At 37.3% G+C, this 23699-nt stretch overlaps 5 protein-coding genes across 6 annotated transcripts; 4 read left to right on the top strand and 1 right to left on the bottom strand.

Annotated features, from left to right (window-relative positions):
• The first annotated feature begins 42 nt into the window (after positions 1-42).
• Positions 43-1942, top strand: LOC110419022 (alpha/beta-Hydrolases superfamily protein). The gene is made up of 6 exons (XM_021431889.2): positions 43-483; positions 562-673; positions 772-865; positions 984-1161; positions 1248-1317; positions 1405-1942. Exons 1-6 carry the CDS (start codon positions 119-121, stop codon positions 1714-1716), a joined length of 1131 nt encoding a protein of 376 aa, XP_021287564.1. The 5' UTR covers positions 43-118; the 3' UTR covers positions 1717-1942.
• Positions 1943-3393: 1451 nt separating this feature from the next.
• AKR2 (ankyrin repeat-containing protein 2) lies at positions 3394-7340 on the top strand. Its single transcript, XM_021419959.1, has 9 exons — positions 3394-3555; positions 3652-3697; positions 4153-4334; positions 4979-5191; positions 5307-5455; positions 5602-5770; positions 5857-5949; positions 6816-6955; positions 7033-7340. Exons 2-9 carry the CDS (start codon positions 3661-3663, stop codon positions 7130-7132), a joined length of 1083 nt encoding a protein of 360 aa, XP_021275634.1. The 5' UTR covers positions 3394-3555; positions 3652-3660; the 3' UTR covers positions 7133-7340.
• Positions 7341-7478: 138 nt separating this feature from the next.
• LOC110410325 (UDP-rhamnose/UDP-galactose transporter 2-like) lies at positions 7479-11518 on the top strand. Its single transcript, XM_021419971.2, is given in 7 exon segments — positions 7479-8794; positions 9709-9791; positions 9794-9835; positions 9837-9893; positions 10013-10213; positions 10697-10858; positions 10975-11518. Coding segments are annotated over 7 exon segments (1041 nt in total). The 5' UTR covers positions 7479-8661; the 3' UTR covers positions 11338-11518.
• Positions 11519-11956: 438 nt separating this feature from the next.
• Positions 11957-16753, top strand: CLC-E (chloride channel E). Its single transcript, XM_021445025.2, has 6 exons — positions 11957-12676; positions 12771-12974; positions 13090-13556; positions 13939-14496; positions 15106-15314; positions 15802-16753. The coding sequence occupies exons 1-6, from the start codon at positions 11971-11973 to the stop codon at positions 15857-15859; spliced, it is 2202 nt and encodes a 733-aa protein (XP_021300700.1). The 5' UTR covers positions 11957-11970; the 3' UTR covers positions 15860-16753.
• A 226-nt stretch (positions 16754-16979) lies between these two features.
• HD1 (histone deacetylase 1) lies at positions 16980-21198 on the bottom strand. Of its 2 annotated transcripts, none has more exons than XM_021445037.1 (8): positions 20991-21198; positions 19905-20469; positions 19030-19470; positions 18255-18485; positions 17787-17857; positions 17616-17673; positions 17444-17515; positions 16980-17315 (listed from the first exon to the last, which is right to left on the bottom strand). In XM_021445037.1, exons 2-8 carry the CDS (start codon positions 20430-20432, stop codon positions 17217-17219), a joined length of 1500 nt encoding a protein of 499 aa, XP_021300712.1. In that variant the 5' UTR covers positions 20433-20469; positions 20991-21198; the 3' UTR covers positions 16980-17216. The 2 variants fall into 2 exon arrangements, with proteins under 2 accessions (XP_021300712.1, XP_021300719.1); XM_021445044.2 differs by having other exon boundaries at positions 17456-17515.
• Positions 21199-23699: the final 2501 nt, after the last annotated feature.

The following is a 23699-nucleotide window of genomic DNA, read 5'->3' as shown; positions in this document are numbered from 1 at the left end:
AAAACAGTAGTAAAGGAAATGAGAGCAACCCGTAGTCCAAACATAACCAGCACCACAACCCGGGATATGGGAAAGGAAGGAGATTGAGGGGAAGGGAGAGGGTGAGCAGAGGAAAAAGATGGCAGCCATGTCTCTTCACGATGTAGTCCGTCTGCGACCGCTGCAATCCCTGCAGCAGACGAAGGAGAAAGGACCCAGATTTAGAGGAAGATTCGCTTTCCCTCGGCTTTACAGTTACAAGCCTCCCATTCTTGGTCTTGGCTATGGTAACCGTAGTTTCATCACTGGCTACCGTGACCAATCTACTGATTCTGGTGGCAGCGTGCTAGGGGTGAGTGACATAAAGGAGAAATGCAATAAATGGCAATGGAGAGGCCAATACTCCATCAATTACTTTGTTTCTTCTTCTTCTTCAAATGCAGAATCCAAACCGTCTCTGCTTCTTGTTCACGGGTTTGGTGCTTCCATTCCTCATTGGCGCAGGTAACCAAAGTGGAAAGACAATGTTTTTCAATAATTTTGATAATTCTAGTATTTGAACTCTTTTAACAATTCGTGTAGGAATATTGGCACATTGTCCCAGGATTATAGTGTCTATGCTCTTGACCTTTTGGGTTTTGGTGCCTCAGATAAGCCTCAAGGTTTTCCATATACCATGGAAGCATGGGCTCAGGTAAACTACCCAATTCACAAAAAATGGGATGCTCTCTGCTATTGTCTCAACATTTTAGTCAAAATTTGTTCTTCTAATCTCAATATTATTGTACACAGTTGATATTAGATTTCTTGAATGAAGTTGTTCAGAAGCCTACCGTGTTGATAGGAAACTCTGTTGGAAGTCTTGCTTGTGTGATTGCTGCCTCAGGTAGTTAAAATTTCTTTCTTTATATGGTGCAAACAAGGTCATTGTCTTCCTCTGTTGTTTGTGAAACAGTATTTAGAAAACCTATTCAGTTTTTGATGACTGTACTCCCTTGAATAAGAATCTAGTCAAAACCTGGTTCGAGGGCTTGTGCTGTTAAATTGTGCTGGTGGGATGAACAACAAAGCGGTTGTTGATGATTGGAGGATCCAGCTCCTGTTACCTTTGCTTTGGTTGTTTGATTTCTTATTGAAGCAAAGAGGAATTGCCACAGCGGTCTTTGAGCGGGCCAAGCAAAGGTACCCTATTCAGTTCAAACATTCTTTGTACTGAAATTCAATGGTAAATGCCAGCTTGCTTACTTATGTTGTTGTGTTTAATGCAGAGATAATCTAAGGAATATTTTGTTATCTGTATACGGAAATAAAGAATCCGTGGATGATGACCTGGTTGAGGTATGGCTATTCCCTCTAGTTGTAGTCTATGATACCTTATCAGCATCAACCTAGTAGAGATGTTTTCTATAACCTGAAAAAATGCAGATCATCAACGGACCAACAAATGATGAAGGCGCTCTTGATGCCTTCGTCTCAATTATAACAGGGCCACCAGGGCCAAACCCTGTGCAATTGATGCCGAGAATAAACTTACCTGTCCTGGTTTTGTGGGGTGATCAAGATCCATTCACCCCTCTTGATGGGCCTGTTGGTAGGTACTTCTCTTCCCTGCCTTCACAGTCATCAAATGTAACCCTTTTCGTGTTGGAAGGAGTAGGGCATTGCCCCCATGATGATAAACCTGACCTAGTTCATGAAAAGTTGCTTCCTTGGTTGGCTCAACTTGGTGCTTTGTGAGATTCATTGCTTTTCCAAGAAACTGGTGGTCTGTGTATATCAGATTTTCGATAGCATGCATGCCATCCCTAGTAAAATGATCCGGGGAATATACCAATGGTATGTCATGTACTCATGTTGTATTGGAGCTTGTATATATTTAGTACTCTTATTCAATCATTTGAGTGTTTTCAAAAGATGCAGAAGGAAATGAAGCAAGCAGTGCAATTTTAATTTTGTTTACAAATGAGTGCTGCTTTTCCTTTTTCCTGGTCTTGCATTTGTGCTGGATAGCTCTGCTTTGAATTTTGATTGCTGATTACTTTTGATCATCAAATGCAACTATGTACGGTGTATGTTTTCTTGTAAGACGCAGAGTGAGATCAAGTGGAAAACAGTATTGATTCCTCTTTGTTTGGGCTAATTTTTTTAAAATTTATTACACCATTGGGTTCGAAATTTCGCAAATGTAATCAATGTTTATGTACTTGAATGTCTTTATTCACCATATCTTAGTCCTTAGATTTCACCCATTAACAATTTTTAAAATGTATTATGTTTGAGAGATTCAATTTTTTTTAAAGTTTTAAGTTTATTAGAAATGAATATAAAAAAATACAGATATCATGAGCATAGAAATACTAAATGTAATTATCTCGATCTAAGGGTCACGAATCTTGAATCAGTATTAGATGGGTGAGTCTTTTGTATATAAACATGAGTTTTCTTTTACTCGTGATAAATAATATTAGAATATATCTAAATTGTTACTAATGAGGGACTTTATAATTAAATAAAAAAAATTACAAATTTTATAATTAAATAAAGTAGAATGTCATGAGTCTCACATCTCTAACAAAATAGAATAAATAGATAAATAAAATTATAGATTTATAGCAAATAAAATGAATCTTTAGTATATAAACATATGTCTTTCTACTTAACGGATATAATTTTTTCAGTTTAAAAAATAAACTTATGACATAAGTACTACTAGTCATATTCATATAAAATGTAAGAGGGATAGCACAATAAAGAAACATATTTATGTATAAATGTATATTAAAAAGCAATATAGTGACATAATATAATTCAATTCTAATAAAAGTAAAAACTAAAGCAACTGAGGATAAAGGTCGACTGTAATTTCACTGCGAACTGGACTGAAACAGCATGACAAGTACAACGGCGGCATTCAAAAGTTGGAACAAAAGAGACACATCCAAAAGTAACTTGTCGGTAATACTCGAGTTTAAGGAATAACTGTAATGAGTGGGGCTCACAAGGTAAAAAGTCGTGTCTCCAACGTCCAACCCAACTGTCATCGTAATTTATTTTATTTTACTTTTTACATAATTGAAATAAAAAAACAGAAAAAGGAGAAAAAAAAGGAAATTATCCCTTATCCTTATCCCTTATCTCGATCAAAAGCAGAAGTAGATGAACTAGTAAATATCGATATTTTGTAGGACAATATGGAGAAAAATGTTCGTAGATCAACCAAAATAAGAACTTGGATTCCTGTCCACTGGACCCAACCATTGGGCCACTTAAAGCATATATCGTAAATATAGATGTAGCCCAAAGGCAAAAAGGTCAAAGAACATTAGGACGATTACGTTCCATGGGGAAGATGAGGATTGAGGTGGCCCACCAACTCATCTCATCTCCAGTACTTAAGTTATTTTTTCGCTCTAAACTTTGGACCTGTCGTTTGCCTCCCTCTACTCTGCCTCTTACTGTGCTTGCTTTGTTGGTTTGATTACTTGGTAGAGAGGGTTTTCGATTCTCTTATTTATCTTTATCACTTTTTTTCTTAGTTTCTTCACCTCCCATAAACGAAGACCGCCTCAAATCAAGGTTTCAATCTATTTTTCATCATCGTCTTATTTATCCTCAATTTTTTCCCCTTTTGCTAATTTCTAACGTTTTTTGTTTTTTAATCGGTGAATTCAGCTATTCCCCATGGCTTCCAATTTGCAGAAGGAAACCGCCGCTGCTGGTGAGCTTAGTCTCAGATTCGTATGGCTTTGTTTTCTTTTTTTTTTCTTCAATTGGATTGTAATTTGTTATGAGATCTATCTGAGCTCCGTCTGCTTATTTCTTAATCGACGGTGAAGTGAATTAACTCTTACAGGTTATTCTAGTTATTCTTTTTGACTACTAAGTTTAGGTCTTGAATTGATCTGGTATTCGAATCGGAAAAAAAGTAGCTACCTTTCCTCGTTATTGTCGATACTGCTTTGTAATTGTATCAGTAGCTAGGGATTTCAAGAATTATAGGTTATCAAAGTCCTTTTAAGACCTTTTTCGTTTTGGGATTTCTCTTGTTAGGAATTGATTGATTTTGTTTCGTTGGAGGTTAATGTTTGATGGATTCCGATCTGACTTGGGTTGGAAGTTAGTAAATTGATGAGTTGTTGTTGTTTTTTTTTAATGTTTTCTTGTCTTTGTTAGATGAGAAATCAACTTTGACAACAGAGAACAAAAGTTCGAAATCTGAAACTTCAAAACCAGAAACTTCCACTGGGGAGTCACAACCAACGCAGGAGGGTAGAGCTTCCCCTGCTACTATGCCAGGACCTGGGTTTCCTGCACCCAATCCATTTGATTTCTCAGCCATGAGTGGCCTTCTTAATGTAAGCTTCTGTCTTTTCCATTCTAATTCTCTGTTGGATTATTGTGAACTGTTTCTTTGCATGCAAAATCAAATTGTCTCTAAGTTATTGATTTGATCGCCTTTTCATAATTTTAGCACATCTTTTGCTCTGTGTCCTTGATTAATGTTGCAGTAGTAGAACATCTTAAGGTTTATGTTTAATCTCATTGATGGACTATTGCAGCAGTGTGCTTAATGGCTGGGAACCAACTGAAGAAAACTGTGTCCATTGATATTTTTGGGAGCTTGGATAAAGCTTGTAAATTAGTCTGTATTTGCACTTATACAATATATATTACATTTTGTTAGAACTGGCATTTAGGGGCTCAATGCACCATATCCAGAATGCTGTACCAAGGATAAGGGTGTTTAAAGTGTAGGAACTCATTTTTCATTTAATATCAGAAAGTCAATCGTATGAACAATAAAATAGTTCTACAAATTATACACATAAGTGAGAATTGCATGTGAGTGCCTTGAAGTTTGTTATTCTTGTGAATGATTTGGGATTGATACTATCTCAATTTAATTTTTTCCCAATTTGGTGGCCATAACAGCTTTGTCCTTAAATCTCAACACATTTTAATTTTGTAGCTTATGGATGTTAACCATCTTGGTTTTTAGGACCCAAGCATCAAGGAATTAGCTGAGCAGATAGCAAAAGATCCTTCATTTAACCAAATGGCGGAGCAGCTCACTAAAACGTTTCAAGGTGCAGCTGTTGAAGAGAGTGTGCCGCAGTTTGATGCTCAGCAGTACTATTCAACTATGCAACAGGTTATGCAGAATCCCCAGTTTATGACCATGGCTGAGCGCCTTGGTAATGCATTAATGCAGGTATATGCGGGCTCATTTGCCAGTTTAAGGTGTTTCACGATTCTTTTAGTCTCTTATCGTTGTAATACATGGAAAATCACTTCTGGTAGATGAAGGTTTAGTTGTCTTTCTTCAGGATCCTGCTATGTCAGGCATGCTTGACAGTTTGACTAATCCACAACACAAAGACCAGATTGAGGAAAGGATGGCACGTATTAAAGAAGATCCATCATTGAAACATATTTTAGAAGAAATAGAGACTGGTGGTCCTGCAGCAATGATGAGGTGAGTGATCAAAATACTAGGAGATCAGGAGCTTCATAAAAGCATATGCTTGTGGGCTTAAAATTTTATTCTTTAGAATGTGAGTATGATTTCCGCATTCAGCTTATTTTTTCAGTAAATTGCTAAAGTAAAGGTTTCTGGTCTAGGTACTGGAATGACAAAGAGGTTCTGCAGAAGCTGGGTGAAGCAATGGGTCTTGCTGCTTCAGGAGATGCAGCCACTTCGGCTGATAACTCCGCAGCAGATGAAGGAGATGAAGTAGGAAATGAGGATGAGTCAATTGTACATCACTGTGCTAGTGTTGGTGATATTGAGGTATGGGAAAGTGAATATGTTTGTTGTATTTATGTCCTTCCCTTTGACAGATAATCTAAAACGTCTGGACTGTTTTCATGATTTAGGGTCTGAAAGCTGCACTAGCCTCTGGTGCTGACAAGGATGAAGAAGATTCAGAGGGAAGGACAGCATTGCATTTTGCATGTGGATATGGCGAGGTATGATAATTTTATAACTGAATCTTTCTTCCCTCCTCCTCTCTCTCTTCGCTGTTGCATGATGAGATTACTTGACAAATGAAGTAAATTTCATCTAGCGATGACAAATTTGGTGTAGAAAATCACATAGTTGTAATCAGTAATAGTCTAAAATTATGCAGTACCAGTCTCCAATACTTATCTTCTCTTTATATCATAAACAATAATTGCAGTCCATAGTGCACTTGTGACCTCTTACTAAGCCTAATTGAGTGTTAGTTTTAGGACAGACAAATATGGAACCAGAATTTGGATGGTCTATGTAGACTGTCAAAAGCATTTTGGGATGGTAGGACTTGGATCCTTAAAGCATCCTTTTGCTTGTAGCATCTCATCTTGGGATCTTTGTGGAGGGGAAAATGTTTATATCGTTGCTACATATCTAGACACAACTCAATAAGGCATTGATTATTATTATCAGATGTTACTGTATCATGGAATCTGTTGGCTACTGAGCTGAGCTTGCTTCTTGTTTTAATGTTACTAATTGCCATCTACTGGGCGTATCCCTTCCAACTTTGCTGTTTGTGTAAAGCGATTCCCTTAATAAATGATTGATTTATTTACTTTTGAAAAACGTTGATTGTACCAAGTTGGGACAAGGAATTGCATAACAAAAGAAGAAAAAAGAAAGATTTTTTTTTTGTTAAAAAAAGAAGAAGATGTAACCAGAGTTCATATGAGTTTGTAATTAGAGTAGATATTGGGTTCTGGGCTAGTTTTAGGTTATGCTTCTTTAGTTTTGGAAATTTTCTTGCAAAGGGATGAGTTTAATATCATGTTTATTGTCTGGGAGTAAAGCTGATACTCATTTGATTATATTTTAGGTGAAATGCGCTCAAATCCTTGTTGAAGCTGGAGCCACAGTGGATGCTTTGGATAAAAATAAGAATACCGCACTTCATTATGCAGCTGGTTATGGAAGGAAAGACTGTGTGGCCCTTCTACTGGAGAATGGTGCTGCTGTGTAAGTAAACAATTGATGCTGTCCTCTTATGGGTATTGACTTTTTCCTGTAATGTAATGTCGTCTTTCTTACTGCAGCACTCTCCAAAACATGGATGGCAAGACTCCTATTGATGTTGCCAAGCTCAACAATCAGCACGAGGTACTGAAGTTGCTCGAGAAGGATGCCTTCCTGTGAGTTGGGATGGGGCAGTGGCATGTGTATGTTTGGGTCTAGCATGTTATAGGCATTTTACTGTGGTATTAGACAAATTTTCTTTGATCGGTATGGGGTTGTGATCACAGCTCGACGCGTTGTCTATGCTGTCTTTGCTGCTGTCTGGTTGCTACATGTTGAAAATTTTTAAAATTAGTATTTTAATTTATTTTCTGAAATAATTTCTACATGGGGGATGTGTCACAAGGAAAGTGCCTCAATCCCACATCAGGCACGAACGGGAGGTCTTGGGCTCTTTATAAGCGGTGGTGCTGCACACCCCTATAGACATGTTTATGGGGAAGAGAGTAATGATCCTGTGACAGATGGACCTTGTGAACCACGTACCTGCATATTCGTTTAATTACGATTGAGAGCCGTACGTTTTTTTACCGAGGAACCTTTATGCCCTACCCGAATTGCGCCGTCCATGACGCGAGGCTGTTGTTCCTTTTCTAGATCTGTAATGACACAGATTTCACCAAGTTACTAACGGGAAGAAATCGTACTGGCAAACTCTTAACTGGGTTGAAAAACGCCAGGTATGATTGGAAATCTGTTATCATAATATCACTAGTAATCCAATGGACCAACAAAAAGAATCTCACTTGTTGCTTTTCTCCTAAAGAGCAGTCACCCTTTGCTCATTTTGACGTGATAACTAACTCATAGTCATAGCAGATGGAAACATTGTTGTATAGATTAGTCACTGTTTCGAAATTAATTGTATAGCCCACCGACCGACTGGCATGTTCTAGTCATGTGCTTGTGCGAATACTTCTTGCACTGCGCCCGTGAATTTGTACCTCAAGGAGGTTGTACATGTTACATACATTGAGTAAGAGGAGGTTGGTATGAAAGCAGAGTAATATAATGTCTATATTGATCATTATTATTGATTTCTGAAGGAATGAAAAAGGAATTTTTTTGTTTTTTTGTTAATCAAAGTAAAGAAAGGAAATTTTAGGGGGGGTTCAACTTTGGATAGCAAAAATCCCATTCACTTTTGGCCTTTTTCAATGAATTGCGTATCAAGTCAGGTGTTGGGATTTGTGAACGTGTGCTATACTGCAAACGAAAGACAACAGCTGAAGCTGATGCCTAAAATAATTGTATGATACATGCGCGAGTAACGCGGTGTGATTTGCTTGTGGGGAGAGAACAAGAAAAGAATATTAAAGCAGAAAACCATGAGAAAAAGTACGGCCCATCCAATGATTTCTGTCTCTTTACTTTAATTGTTTTAACAACAGTAGATTTGAACCCCTTGCTGGCCTGGCAATATTCTGTGGCTGGCTGGACTTGGACTTGCTGGCTTGGCCGGTCCCTGCCCTTTATTATCTCTATCATTGTTCATGTTACTATTGTTATTATTATATTAGTAGCACTAAATCCATTTTTTTTTAGCATCACCCTACGGCTGATTAGCATCTGTGGGGGAAGAGTGCTTAGTAGAGTTTCAGTTGTGTCTGGGAGTCCAACCAAGCGCCAAGATCTATTTGAATTGAGACATGGAGACAGAGGAGAAACCGGCATCAGCTGTATCGGACATTGGAGCTTGGGCTATGAATGTTGTCAGCTCTGTTGGCCTTATCATGGCCAACAAGCAGCTCATGTCACCTGGCGGTTATGCCTTCGTCTTTGGTCAGTTGCTCTCCTTCTAAAACTTTCTCTATTTTCTTCCTCCTTCTCTGATGTCTGATCTGGAACCTCATTCTCCCTTCTTGTCACCAGTCACGGCATGCCAATTTTCTTTTGAATCCCCTGAATGTGCTATTCAATTATCTTCACTGAATTTGTCAAAATCTTAATTTGCTGATTCTTATGCTAACCTGTTTATCAGCTATGACCTTATCTCTTGGATTCTCAGTAAATGAGATTCTGGACAAAATGGATTCATGCCTTACAGATGTCTTGTTTCCAGGAAAAAAGAAAACCTCAGGAACCTTACTTTTGCATTAAAAGGTTCTTGAATGCACTACTTTAGATAGTCTCCATTGATTCCTTTTTCAGCGTCGTTTTGCTTTATCTTGAACCATGAGTTCTACAACTGTAATTGCAGATCTTATCCTGTTAGGCTTGGTTATTATTGCATATAATTAAGATTGTCTCAGGGCATAAGAGTACTTCCGACCCGCCAAACAGAGCAGCCAATAAGCAGTGTTCATATTAAAAAATCTTCCATGTTTGAAGCAATATGTTCTACAGTAATTCTTGGACAACCAAGTCCATGCTAATCTTCTTTAGTTTGAATCCTCAACTTCAAAAGTTTTAAAGTTTGATTTGATGATGACTATTGATTTTCCAGAATGTCAATGATCCCTTTGTTTTTAACTTCAAAGTAAGCTCTGGCGATGAAATTATCAATGTTCTTCATCCAAATGTTAGAAATCCTGGGAAGGCACTTTGTCAGTGTTGGTATTTTATTTTATTTCGTGAACATTTTTACTGTGGTTTGGCTACCTGGCCGTGATACTGGAAGGGCAGTAGATTTTAAGTCCTTTGCTCTGGCTCTCTCTCTCTCTCTGCAAATCTATAACCATTTCCTGCTTTTACAGCAACAACGTTAACTGGGTTCCACTTCTCTATGACCGCCTTAATCGGTATGGTGTCCAATGCAACTGGTTACTCAACAAAAAAGCACGTTCCTTTGTGGGAGCTTCTTTGGTTCTCAGTCGTTGCCAATACTTCAATAACCGGGATGAACTTGAGCCTCATGCTGAATTCAGTTGGTTTTTATCAGGTAAATGACAAAAGTATTTCTTTTTTTCCTACTTGCATCATATCCCAGTTCTGATCTACATCACTGTCATTCTGATTTAGATTTCAGAGCTAATCCTCATGGTTATCATTATGATACAGATTTCAAAGTTAAGTATGATTCCAGTGGTTTGTGTGATGGAATGGATCCTCCATGGTAAACACTACTCAAGCAAAGTCAAGATTGCAGTCATTGTAGTGGTGGTTGGCGTGGGCGTTTGTACAGTTACAGATGTAAAAGTTAACGCGCAAGGATTTCTCTGCGCCTGTGTCGCTGTCCTCTCTACCTCCTTACAACAAATAGTAAGCATTTGCCATAGCACATTTTCTGGTTTTTCTTCCGCTTGAAAGCATTTCTCATTTTTCCCTTCAGCACTCGCGTTATGATTACATGCTTATAGCACAGAATAGCACAAAGTCATCAAGCCATTACAGCAGTTTATATCTAATAAATGCAGAGATTGTCAAGCCTTGTTTGGTTATTTGAAACGTGGGTCTCATGTGTCATGACCGGTCTACCGTACTTCAAAACCTGCCTATTTCCTGCACAGCATTTAGTGATCTAGATTCTAGGGGATCTCTCGTACGATGTAATTAATTAACATTAACAAGAAGAGGTAGTTTTCTATAAATGCAAAGAATAAAAAATTGTTCTGGGTGTTGCTGATTGAAGTAGTTTTGCACCAGCGATTGCCATTTGTCCATGATATCAGTTGATCAATTATTCATTTTTGTTTCTCTGATTCTTTTGTTCTCCTTGCTTCCTAACCATTTTTCTGGGAACAGTCAATTGGCTCCTTACAGAAGAAGTACTCGATAGGCTCTTTTGAATTGCTCAGTCAAACAGCTCCAATCCAAGCTCTGTCTCTTTTGCTGCTTGGTCCATTCATTGATTACTACATAAGTGGCAAATTATTGGCAAGTTATAAGTTTTCGTCACCTGCAATTGTAAGTACTAGTTGTCTCTTCAAAGCAAGGCCAGCCATCTTCACACGTGTAAACTATACACTTTTGTTAGACTTTTGAGGAAAAATACTAACATGGGTGATTGGGAAAATGTGCAGTTTTTCATACTACTCTCATGCTCCTTAGCGGTATTCTGCAATATAAGCCAGTATCTGTGCATCGGGCGATTCTCAGCCGTCTCTTTCCAGGTTCTAGGCCACATGAAAACAGTTTGTGTCTTGATGCTGGGATGGCTGCTCTTTGATTCAGAGCTGACACTGAAAAACATACTCGGAATGGCCATTGCTGTCCTTGGCATGGTAGTATACAGTTGGGCAGTTGAGGCTGAGAAGAAGCAAACTGATTCCAAGGTAATCCCATACCTGAAGGATGCTTCGGAAGAAGACGCTAAACTATTGAAGCAGCAAGTGGACGGGTCTCTACCACTCGAGGATGTTGAGCTTGGGAAATCTCAAGGATAGATTTGTATTTTCCGCCAAAGATATTGTTCCTATGTTCTAATTAAGCACTGGGGACCGGCTGTACAAAATGTTAAATTTATTGTGTTTCTAAAAATTTCTTTTCCTCACGTTCTCAATATTTTATTGTAGTCTAATTCTATTTCAGAATAATAAATAATTTATTAATGAGAAATGCTTTTTGCCTCAACTATTTATTTCACATCAATTTGATGATAATCCATTAATTTAGTCTAATTTCTATCATTTTAATTTTACATTTTAAAACCTCACTTATAAATTGGCAAATCTACCGTTATCAAATAATTGAGGGTAAAATGGAAATTTAAAGGTTGAAAACAAGTGGAATAATATAAATAACAATTGTGACCAAATAAATGAGGAAACTATTTTACTAATAAAAAAATAATTTTCAAACTTATATATAAAAAAAATGTTTCTTAAAAAAAAAGATAGCCATAAGAATTGTGACATCAGGAGGAAGAGACAGAAGCCAACATAAACCAGAGTAACCAGCTTCCAGGTGGCTAGTTACTTCTGAACTTGGAAGTTATCAATTAACTGAACTATTTTAATAAATAAAAGTCGTAACTAGTTATCAGTTATCTACGTGCGGATTTTGGATGAGGAAAGAACATGGATATCGCGCTTCGGTTGTCCACGTCACACCTTTCTCCTCTTCTCTTCTCCTCTCCAGTCCCACTCTGCAAAAGCCCCGCTTTTCCTTTCCAGATCAACCGCCTCTCTCTCTCCCCGTTTCGCATCCCCATTCCCAATCAAAATCAACGCACCAGATTCAACCCGGCTCCTGCTGCTGCTCTACCAGACTCCGCAGACAAGCAAAGCCTCGTGGGCCCCCCCGCCGATGATGCCGCCCGGGATAATTTCGACAATTCAGGGGTGATCATATCGGCGTGCTTGGTCGGTGTCTTTACGGGTCTCGGCGTCGTTTTATTCAACAACGGCGTGCATGAGATTCGCGACTTCTTCTGGGACGGCATTCCTTATAGGGGTGCTTCATGGTTACGAGAGGAGCCTCTCGACTCCGTCTGGATACGTGTCATTTTAGTGCCTGCATGCGGCGGTTTAATCGTCAGCGTCTTGAACGCTGCTCGAGACGCCGTTTCGAAAGCTAGTTATAGTGCCAAAACTGCGTTGGGTTCTTTCTTGAAGACGGTAGCGGCTTGTGTCACTCTGGGGACTGGTAATTCCTTAGGACCCGAAGGTCCAAGCGTCGAGATTGGTTCGTCTATTGCTAAAGAAATTCATTCTATTTTGGATAAAAATCCTCAAACCAAGCTTTCTCTTTTGGCTGCTGGTTCAGCTGCTGGAATTTCATCTGGTTCGTAATTTTCTTTTTCCGTTGAATTCTAAACACTACTTTGGAACTGAGTCTCTTTAATGTATTAATTGCTCTGTTCTGTATGTATCTTCAGGTTTCAATGCGGCCGTTGCCGGTTGCTTTTTCGCTGTTGAGTCTGTTTTATGGCCATCATCGCCGGCGGATTCATCGGTGTCTCTTACTAACACAACTTCTATGGTTATTCTCAGTGCGGTTATAGCTTCTGTTGTCTCTGAAATTGGTCTTGGTTCTGAACCTTCCTTTAAGGTTCCTGAATATGATTTCAGGTCCGCTGGTGGTAAATTTCATGAATTCTCTTCCTCATTTGAGAGTATTAAACCTTTGTTTCTTTCATGATTCTCATGCGAATTGGATGAATTCGTTTATCTGTTTCTTTTTAACTTTATTTTCAGAACTTCCACTTTATCTGTTGCTGGGTATACTTTGTGGCTTGGTTTCATTGACATTTTCCAAATTGACATCTTACCTGTTGGGTGTTGTGGACAATCTTAACAAGGATGTTGGGATACCAAAGCCCGTATTTCCTGTAGTAGGGGGGCTAACTGTGGGTGTAACAGCCTTGGCATATCCTGAAATTCTATACTGGGGTTTTGAGAATGTGGACATTTTGTTAGAATCTCGGCCGTTCGTTAAAGGTCTTTCAGGTGATCTCTTGTTTCAGCTGGTGGCAGTCAAGATTATTGCAACCTCTTTGTGCCGAGCCTCTGGGTTAGTAGGAGGGTATTATGCCCCATCCCTTTTTATTGGTGCAGCAACTGGAATGGCATATGGGAAATTCATTAGTTTTGCAATTGCTCAGTCTAATCCAGCTATTCACCTTTCCATCTTGGAAGTGGCATCACCACAAGCATATGGCCTGGTAATTTTCTGTAAAGATTGGTTGATGTATTTCTATTTGTAAATGCATTTATCATATTGAAAAATTAAAGTTTGTTTGTTAAATGTGGAAATTATTCTGTTGTAAGTTGATTTTTTGTTATTCATTTCAATTTGAGTTCATACATGCTTGTCATTAGGGGTGCTTTAATCTTTCAAAAGAAGTTTACTAAGAAATTTTCCTATTGCTCAGACTGAAAAAGTAAAAAAGAGTACCAAAGGCAATAATTATGAAGATAACAGATAGATGATGGTTTTATGCATCTTTGGTTGCAAACTATGAGTTTCTCATGCTGTGGAAGTTCTCAAAATGATTTGTTTTTTAAACTATGACACGATTGATCATTATGGATCTCCTTGTACAGGTTGGCATGGCTGCTACCCTTGCAGGGGTCTGTCAGGTACCTCTTACTGCGGTTCTGCTTCTTTTTGAACTGACGCAAGATTATCGGATTGTTTTACCTTTACTAGGAGCTGTTGGATTCTCTTCATGGATTACATCTGGATGGATGATAAGAAAGGATGTCAAAGGGAAAAAAGCACTCAAAGATGGAAACACTCGTACAAATCAACGGCCCAAAGCATCAGACGGTGCTACTGGTCTATCTTCTACTGATGCACCACCTGAGACAGAACCTTATTTGAATAACCTTTGTGAAGTTGAAAGCTCACTTTGCATTGATGATTCCAGTATTAGGACCAAGGAGTTAGAGAAGAGAATTTTTGTTTCAGAAGCCATGAGGACAAGATATGTGACAGTTATGATGAGTACTTTACTTACAGAAGCTGTGACTCTTATGCTTGTGGAGAAGCAATCTTGTGCAATCATTGTTGATGATGACAACCTTTTAATGGGTTTATTGACGCTTACAGATATTCATGAGTTCAGCAAATTGGTGAAAGAAAAATGCTTAGAATCCAAGGTATGTTACAGATAGCTGGTTCAACTTTTCATGAATCAAATGCTTTAACAACTTATAGTTGGGCATGTTGCCCATTACGCAAGGGGAAAGAAGGAAAAAAAAATTATGAAGATTTTTTCTGTTCCTAGGATCTCATGGAAAATAAGGGTGGAGGAAAAGATGAAAAGTGTGAAAGATGTCTCTTATCACGAAAATACTAAACAAGTGCCCCATTGCCATTTAAAATAGATTAATATTAGCTTCAGCATAGGATTTTGTCTTTACAGTTATTTTTTCTTGGGATACAATAGTGAAGTTCTAAGGGTACATCTGTACCCGCGACTACTAGCCATCCCAACTGGTTCAGTTAATCCCGAGGACAATCTTTACAGTCGGTATTGTGAGATACATCTGAAGCTACATGCCTCACTATATTTAGAAATCACCATGTTAGGTGTAGATTTATACCAAAGATATGTGTGTTGAAGGCACATTATTTCTGTATTTTGTAAGCCAGATGGCTTCCAGTTCATTTTTATGGTTCTTACACCACCAAGTGACTCCCTCTATTACCCTGCACTTAAAGCTGAAACCATGCAATATTTGACTAATTGGCAATTCATGATACAGGAGCTTTTGGTATCGGAAATTTGTTCATTGGATAGTGCAAAATGTAAAGTGCCATGGACAGCTACACCAGCTATGGATCTTCTATCTGCGGAGATTATCATGACTAAACATGGTTTGAGTCAAGTTCCAGTTATATCCAAGCATGTCAAAGACTGCCGAGGACAGCCAGTTGGCCTTCTGGACAGAGAATGTATCAGTCTAACTTGCAGGTTTGTTCTGATGTGTCTCTTTACCTATTACATCGATTATAATGCTGTTCTTCTCATGGCAGTCCACTGATTCTTTAATAGGCTAAATCTTAGATATATGGTGAATTAGCCTGTATGCTCTGCATACCATGTTTTGCATCACATGCATAAGATAACCCTTTCTTTCCTATAATTTGACTTTTGGCAATGATAGAACTATTTTACAAACAAGGTGTAGAGTCGCAGTAGTATGAGAGAATTGCTAGCTTTAAAGTTTATATTTAGATGGAATTAGAATCATGTATAACCAAATCAAACTCTTAAAGGAAAGGAAAGTAGTTAAAGTCAGGGTTTGGAAACTCGTCTGTATGCTAAAACTGCCAAAAATGATTCAGAGACCTTATGCTCCCAATTTCAATTTCTTATATGTACTAACTTGGTTTTCATTTCTGTCCGTGTTTATTCCTTTATGGGCTGCTGGCTGGCGGGTGGTTTTATCTTGTTGCAGAGCATTAGCTACAAGAGAATCTCTTGATTTTGACATGGTAAAGAGAATTATGGAATGAGGATGAAGCCTGCCATTACACATGATATAAGATGAGAAAATAATTGACATGACAGGTTTTGTACTGTGATTTCCATTTTTGATGACCCTACCCATTTAAGCCCAATCAAAGGTAATTTGGCTATGCATGGACCAAGCCTCTTTGTTAAAGAGCCTCATCAGTGGCAGGGAAGCTACATTGCCCCAAAGAACCATTGGGAGCTGAGAATTTTGGTCCCAACTGTGCTGTGCATGGAACAACTGAAGGGCTATTTTATACTTCTTTTCTTTCAAGCAGGGAGAATACTAGCTTGCATAGCTACCTTGGGATGTTCAGGGCTGCTCAACTGTTCACGGTTGAACAGCCCTGAACGTTGAAGATTTGGAAAGCTGGTGCCACAGACAAGAACAGGAAAAATAGAATTGTTCAAATAGGTGTGTCACACCAGGTGTCATAGTTTTGTTCCAAAGTTTTGATTCTTATATATAGCTCTTCACTTGTGATTTCTCTACACTAGCCAGACTTCATAAAGGTAGGTACTCCAACAGGTATACATTTTGTCTTGCTTTTAATATCCTCTCATGGGACTTACCAAAACTGGGGGTAGATATTCCAACATGATGTTCTATGGCTGTACAAATTGGAGCAATTGAGAACCAATCAAGCATTCAATTTTTGAGACAAGTATTGCTTTCATTTTACTGCCTCCCAACAGCAGCATTATGAATCCCTGTAATGCACCAGACATTCTCCTCTCCGATCCTTTGTACAAAGCATTTTAACACGAATTCTAATTCGGTTTTATTATCACATTATCATTGTCTTTTTTTCCCTATTTTCTTTTGTTTTTCTATTTTTGATGGATCACATTATCTTTGTTTTAATAAGAAGCAAAAAAATTGAACATTTGTTGCATGTCTTATTGATGGTGGTTATATAGATTATCCATTGTTACCGTTCTGGTTTGAACAAAGAGTAGAAGGGCAAGAGGAGCTTTTCCAAAGTGAACAACAGTACGTACCATATATCGTTCAAATGCCATCCCTTACAAGCTTTTTAATTTCGATCGACGATATCACCATATTGGTAACAAATGATTTAAGCATTCACCATCTTTCTGCCATTGTTCTATAGATGAGAATGCTAGAAAAATTTCTTGGCTATATAAACTGCTACTAATAATCTTACACTGTTTTGAGCTTCAAGTTCAAACTTGAAGAAGCTACAATGTAAAGCAAAATCCGTTCAGGTTTTCATGACTTGTACAAACTTAAACTCAATAAACATAGGGGCCTATAATGTTTGACAAAATGCTAATGCACAATTTTAGATCTGAATTCAGAGATAAACATCCAGTATCTATTTTAGAGATTTTTGCTTAGGACTTTGGGTACATCGGATCAGCTGCTTTGTTCAATGTTTCTTGCTCAACTTTCATAGTTGGTTCATCAATAGGCATAGGACTGACATCTACAGCCTGCAAGAACCAGAATAAAGACAGCTTTTCAGAGCCGTGATATCATTTTCTGAATATGGTCATATGTTATAGACAATACAAGAACAACCACTTTATTTCATCCAGTTGCTTGTGTCTCAAAACTTCACCTTTGTACTTACAGTCTCATCTGTTGCAGCGTCAAAGCCTCTAGCTTGCTCAGCAGTTCCTTTTTGAGCCTCCTGAGAAGAATATAAGCCACAATGAAAATCTAGCACGAGCTTAAAAAGAAAAAGAATCATGCACAATCACAAAATCTAACATTTATAGCATAAAGCATACCGGATCTTTTGTCTCGGGTTCGACTGCTTCTCTCTTTACTCTGCTTGGGATCGGTTTACTGCATAAACGTGATGAGTCAATGACAGATGAAAATAGAATGCAATGAAAAACAGTGAGGGGTCTAAAACCCAAAAAATTTCTAAAAATAGAAAAAGATTGAAAGATAAATACCGCTCCTCATCAACCTCCATGTCTGAATCTGGGTCCCATCTCTCATCTCCATCATCCTGATCTTCATCGGCCTGAACATTACAAATCAATAAGCAACAAGTCTAAGAGTCGAGTAGCAGATATGAGGCTAAATGTAACTCCTAGCAAAATGAAGGAAATCTATCAATGCAAACTACCACCAAGTTGCATTAAATTGGCAAAATAAAAGAGTAAAAATGAGGATAAATCCAAAATAGATATCTTTAATTGCCTATTAGATTATTATTTGACAATCTAAGAACCTTAATACAAGATCTAAGCAGTAAATGTGCAATGCCAAACATGGACACATAAAAAGGACATGCACTCATGGAAAGGATTGAGAACAGAGAGTGAAACATGTGATAAATTTCCACTGATTGATACCAGATGCAAAAGGAAGCTAGGACAAAATTTTGGCGAATAAAATGAAGAAGCTGCAGAACACACCTCAGGAAGCTCAATGTCAGGTGGTCTTTCTTGAAATGGGACACTTGGTGCGTGCTGAAGCTTTGAGAGATTGTCAAGTAGCTGATTACGTGTATCTTCAAGTAATGTCCGTGAATTCTTGTTTTCCATGTTACTAGGGGCAACATGAAGAGTATAGTCTGGACCAAAATATTCATAATACTCATGTTGAGGCATCTTGTCATCAACTTCCATTCCAAGTGCAACCCCTGTCTGCTTATATAGATATCAGTATTAATAAAGTAATCAAACACTAGCAACTACAAATGGTTCTTCCAAGTTTCATGACAAATTATAATGTGTACAAAGTAGAAAATAGAATCAACTTAAGTGTTGCGTCATGAAACATACAACAGAGGGGCATTACCCAAAAAGAATAATAAGAAGAAGAGCATTTAGTGGCACCAAATGCTATGAAGAGTGTACATGACTTGAGAAGCGGAAAAGACCAATATATATTCAATTAATTTAACACAAGATTCCATCCATTCCAATCAAAATACTATCTCTTGCTTTATCATCTTGATAACCAAAAACTAGAGAGCTATTTTATGGGGATTAAAGATGAAGAAAAACAATTTAGCACCATGATTTGGACATCTTCCAACATAAACAACATAAAAAGAGAAAGAGGGAAGGGGGAAGGGGAGACAAAAAGTTGACTGGAAAGTCAACTTTACCATATATTAACATTAGATAACAACTGTCAAGCCAATCAGGAAATATTAACCAATTGCAATAGTAATAGGCCACTTACCTCATAGCACCAACAGCGAGCAACATTCCGAATGGTATAACCACCACCACCTAGTAGCAACAACGGAACGTTGAATGATCTCATAAATTTAACACACTCTGCGTGACCCTTGATTGAAAGATTAAAACATCCCAACCTATCTCCAGATAGGGAGTCAGCACCACATTGAAGGACCACAGCACCAGGCTTAAAAACTTCCATAACTTTACCAATAATTGGCTTAAACAAGTAATGGTAACTCTCATCATCAATACCATCATCCAAAGGAACATTAAGGGAATAATATTTCCCTTTTGAATATCCAATATCACGTATATCCCCTGTACCCGGAAAATAATCTCCAAATTTATGGAATGAAACAGTCATGACCCTGTCAGTTGTATAAAATGCCTCCTCCACACCATCTCCATGGTGGATATCAATATCAACATATAGAACACGCTGCAACAAGGAGAATGCAGTTTGTCATTGATAACAAACTACATGACATAAAGTTGGTACTGGTGCCAAAAGAAAAAATATCTTTACATCCAAGGAGGAAATGTATGAATTGAAAAATTAAACAAGTCATTCAGGTGAAATAAATAAACATTTATATAATCCATTCATGCCTACTATAACAACCATTGTCAATGATCCATCTAATCTGTATTCAATGAAACATTGTAAGACAAATTGCAAACAAGCCATATCACATATCATTTTGGACTAAACAAGGTGATTATCAGAAGACGCTATTTAGATATAGCACTTGCATGAAGATTTCGGGCTTCACTCATGCATAAAAACAATTAAATAATGCCCAAATTAGTGGAGAACAAGAGAAGGAAAGCAAGATGGAAAGCTTATAAGGAATTAAGATATAAAGAACATACCTGATGCAGCTTAAGTAGTTCCAATATTGCAAGGACAATATCATTGACATAGCAAAACCCCGAAGCCTCACACTTCTTTGCATGATGCAGCCCACCAGCCCAATTAATGGCAATGTCGCAGAGACCATGATTTAATTTGACAGCACCACCAACAGATCCACCGGCATATGTTTGACAGAAGGAGTAAAGGCCATCAAAGACAGGACAATCTTCACCAACATTGAAGCGCTTGAGCTGCCTGAGCTGATCCTGTTGCGTTTCAGGGGTTATGCTGCGGAGGAAGTTCACGTAGTCATCAGCGTGGAAGCGGCAAAGATCCCTATCTCTGGCAGGGAAGGGCTTGTGAACCTGCATGTGCTGAAGCAACCCATAGTGTGCTAGAAGGGCATGGGTCATTCGAATTCGGTGAGGCTTCATAGGGTGACCTTGCCCATAATAGTAATTCCCCACCTCCGGGTCATAGAAATAGCATACCTTCCTCTTCACCCCATCAGCCCCTGAAGGTAATGAATTCCCTCCCGTGTCCATTAAATAATAAGCTTAAGATCTCAGTTTCCTCGTTTTCCTGCTTTCATGTACAATTCCAATCAGGTCAACTAATACAAGTAACAAAGTGCATTTAATTCAAATCCCAAGGACAAGGAATTGAAGAGGAACAAGGCTCATTCCACCCGATGAGAGATTTTCCAAAGTATATCATTTCACGCATACAAACATCTGAAGTTCACGGAGTAAGAACCCCTAACAACCAATTTACGCGATTTACCGGGAGAAGATAAAAAGGGAACTTATTCACAATATTCTCAACAATAACGTATTTACCCAGAAAAAAGCCAGAACTTTGGCCTAGTACAATGGCCGTTGATGTGCAAAACAAGTATTCACAAATTGAAGAAAGGCAGGAAATGCCATTCAAAGTTTCCAAAAAACCAAAGGTACATCTAATAGGGAAAGCCAACTGGGAAAACGGTTTTTTTTTCTAAAAAAAAAAACAGAAATAATTGACAGGCTTTAACTATATAACTTCGAACGAAAGATATCAAACCTCTTTAAACAAAACCCAGAATAGAAACAAAATTATTTTACCCGTAAAAGAGAGCGGAGTAGGCTTTTTCCTTCTTTGCCTCAAAATCAAGTTCGCAATTGCTGAATGTTTTAATAAAAGAAAACAGAGCGGAGCAGGCTTTTAATAAACGAATCAAATTGTCTCGTCTCTTAGTCTCAAGGAGATTTGACAAAGGCAGCAGCGTTTTAAATTTAGAAAGTGGTTCCGTCTTTTATTATCACACTAGAATGGTGCCCGGCTGCTTACCTTTCCTTTTTCAAATATTTATAAAAAAATTAAGGTCAAATAGAAAAATCTGTAAATAGTGATAATAATAGTAAAACAAATAGTTTTAAATTAAAAAATTATAAGTAGTAATAAATTAAAGATACTTGTTTTAAAATATTGATAATTTAAACAAGGATAAAATTTTTTCACATTTTTAAGTTTTAGTTGAAATTTTAAGCAAGTTTATTAATTTTAAAATAAACATTTCGTCTTAAAAATGCAAACACCGTTAACAAAGATTAAAAAAAAATTAAAATACATTTTCTTTCTTTGATGATATTAAAAATTATTATATATATATTTTTTAAAAAAAGTACCGATTGAAAGGGAGCATTAGATCTGGTGCTCCTTTGGGAGTTCTAATCGAGGCTCCTAGAGGAGCTCCGATGCTCCCTAAAGAGCTTTTTTTTATAATTAATATAAAAATTAATAAATTTATATAATAATAATTTTAAAAATTAATCAAAGGTAAAATTATCTTTTTATCTTTTCTACATCATCAAATTGATGGAAACACCGGTGGTTGACTAATGGCTGGACCTAAGTGTCCAGCGAAAAATAATTTTTTAAGGCAGAATATCTATTTTGAAAACTAATAGACCTCTGTGTAATTTCGAACAAACTTTAAGACGTAAGGAAATTTTACCTTTTAAAAAAAGTTTTAGTGTTCTAATTTTATAAACAAATATTTATATTATATTTAAATTTTTTTTATTTTTTGTTTTTTATATATAGTGGGAAAATTATAAAAAAATACTTATTATATCATTCTAGGCCAAGATACGCCTAGAGTATTTACAAATAAAATTGTTCTATTGCTAGTTAGTGGAGAATCTAAAATATATAACCTCAAGGATAGATCATCATGATAAGTGGTCATCCAATCAGTTCATTGATTTGCTTCACGATGGATGTGAGATATAGAACGATCCCAAAATTGATGCGGTAACTCCCTAATGCACTTGATTAGCTATGTGTTCGAATCTAACTATGAACCTTGATTGAAAATCTTTTGAATTGCTAACTAAGAATCCAATTCTATCTAAACTTTCCTAAAACCTTTATCCCAGCACAATTTTAACCCTAGTATAATGCCCATAGTTCTACATTGAGAGAAAAGGAAATGCCAATTTTATATGAGAATTCTCGTTGCCAATTTCCCATTTCATCTTTAACTACCCTTCTTGCTGCCACCATTCCTAGTTGACCTCTAGCACTTCCATCCACATTGAGCTTGACATAGGAATCTTCTAGTGATTTCCAAGCTACAAAGGTCTATTTCCTCACTTGCTCTTTCCTCAGATTATCCCAAACTTCTTTTGATTTGGTCCATATTTATTGCCATGCATTATTTAGCCAAACAAACAAAGCATCAAAGATAGATAAATTCCTCCAATATTGTAGCAGCCATGTAGTATGCATGAAAATAGTACTCTCACGATATTCCCTCAACTACCTTATCACTCCTCATATTACTACCACCCAACTCTGTAAATCAAAAAAGAAAAAATTACCCTATATGAGCTCAAGATCTGTTTGTAACCATAGCTTCCTACTGAGAGAGCAGTCCCTTATGGCATGAAGCTGCTCTTCAATATCAATTATGCAACGAGAGCATGAAGTTGAGATGTCCACACTTCTCTTGGTTAACCACTTTGCAATTGGCAATGATTCATACATTAATCTCCATAAATGGAACTATAAGATTTCCATATCTAGTACCAATAACTAGCTTTTTGGAAACTATTATTAATTTGTAACTCATATGTCACCTTAATAGAGAATATCGCATTCATTGATGGAAGCCAGAGAGCTTTATCTTCTTCATCACTAGTTGGGTCATTACCGCTACTATCATCAACATGATGTTTCTAGGTAACTTCTGCTTTATTTTGCTACAAATTTCAATTTCCAAACTCATTATAGTAATTAGCTACAGGTAGATTTACTTCTACATCCGATAGGTCCTTGAGAGCATAGTTAAGTAGTGGACCACAGCTTAACCAAGCATTTAACTAGAACTTTGTTCTATGACCATATATAATGCTCTTTGCCAAGCCTCTCTCAAGTATTGTTCTATTCTTCAAGATACTTTTCCACACATGTGAATCAGTTGGCTTAGCTGTTACTAACATAAAATCATTATCTCGAAGGTATTTTTTCTCAACCCTAAAGCTATATTTTTGTTGCCATATCCTCCAACCAAGCTTTGTAAGTAAGGCTAAGTTGAATTTTCTAGTTTCACATATATGCAATCCCTTTTTTTTCTTTTTTCGCATAAAGCTTATCCCAATTAAGTGCATAGATTTTTCTTATATTCCCTACATGACCCCAAATGAAATTTCAATTCAAGCGATTTATCTCTATAATAGTTTTTTTTTTATAACAAGGATGTCTGTATTAGGTAGACTGCCATCATATTAGTTGCTGATTGAACTACCACGATTCTCCTTACCATTGAA

This window comes from Theobroma umbraticum, unplaced genomic scaffold, assembly GCF_002168275.2.
Source record: "Theobroma umbraticum cultivar Fairchild unplaced genomic scaffold, ASM216827v3 scaffold_30.0, whole genome shotgun sequence".
NCBI lineage: Eukaryota > Viridiplantae > Streptophyta > Magnoliopsida > Malvales > Malvaceae > Theobroma > Theobroma umbraticum.
This window is presented reverse-complemented; position numbering and strand designations above follow the sequence as displayed.

Excerpts from the sequence above, each read along its gene's own strand:
- LOC110419022 (XM_021431889.2), top strand. The coding sequence starts at position 119 with ATGGCAGCCATGTCTCTTCACGATGTAGTCCGTCTGCGACCGCTGCAA. Across the intron at positions 674-771 it reads CCATGGAAGCATGGGCTCAG|TTGATATTAGATTTCTTGAA; the intron begins GTAAACTACCCA and ends TATTGTACACAG. Across the intron at positions 866-983 it reads TTGTGTGATTGCTGCCTCAG|AATCTAGTCAAAACCTGGTT; the intron begins GTAGTTAAAATT and ends CCCTTGAATAAG.
- AKR2 (XM_021419959.1), top strand. The coding sequence starts at position 3,661 with ATGGCTTCCAATTTGCAGAAGGAAACCGCCGCTGCTG. Across the intron at positions 4,335-4,978 it reads CCATGAGTGGCCTTCTTAAT|GACCCAAGCATCAAGGAATT; the intron begins GTAAGCTTCTGT and ends CTTGGTTTTTAG. Across the intron at positions 5,192-5,306 it reads TTGGTAATGCATTAATGCAG|GATCCTGCTATGTCAGGCAT; the intron begins GTATATGCGGGC and ends GTCTTTCTTCAG.
- CLC-E (XM_021445025.2), top strand. The coding sequence starts at position 11,971 with ATGGATATCGCGCTTCGGTTGTCCACGTCACACCTTTCTCCTCTTCTC. Across the intron at positions 13,557-13,938 it reads CACCACAAGCATATGGCCTG|GTTGGCATGGCTGCTACCCT; the intron begins GTAATTTTCTGT and ends CTCCTTGTACAG. Across the intron at positions 14,497-15,105 it reads AAAAATGCTTAGAATCCAAG|GAGCTTTTGGTATCGGAAAT; the intron begins GTATGTTACAGA and ends TTCATGATACAG.
- HD1 (XM_021445037.1), bottom strand. The coding sequence starts at position 20,432 with ATGGACACGGGAGGGAATTCATTACCTTCAGGGGCTGATGGGGTGAAG. Across the intron at positions 17,858-18,254 it reads CTGACATTGAGCTTCCTGAG|GCCGATGAAGATCAGGATGA; the intron begins GTGTGTTCTGCA and ends TGTAATGTTCAG. Across the intron at positions 17,316-17,443 it reads ATGAGACTGTAAGTACAAAG|GCTGTAGATGTCAGTCCTAT; the intron begins GTGAAGTTTTGA and ends TGGTTCTTGCAG.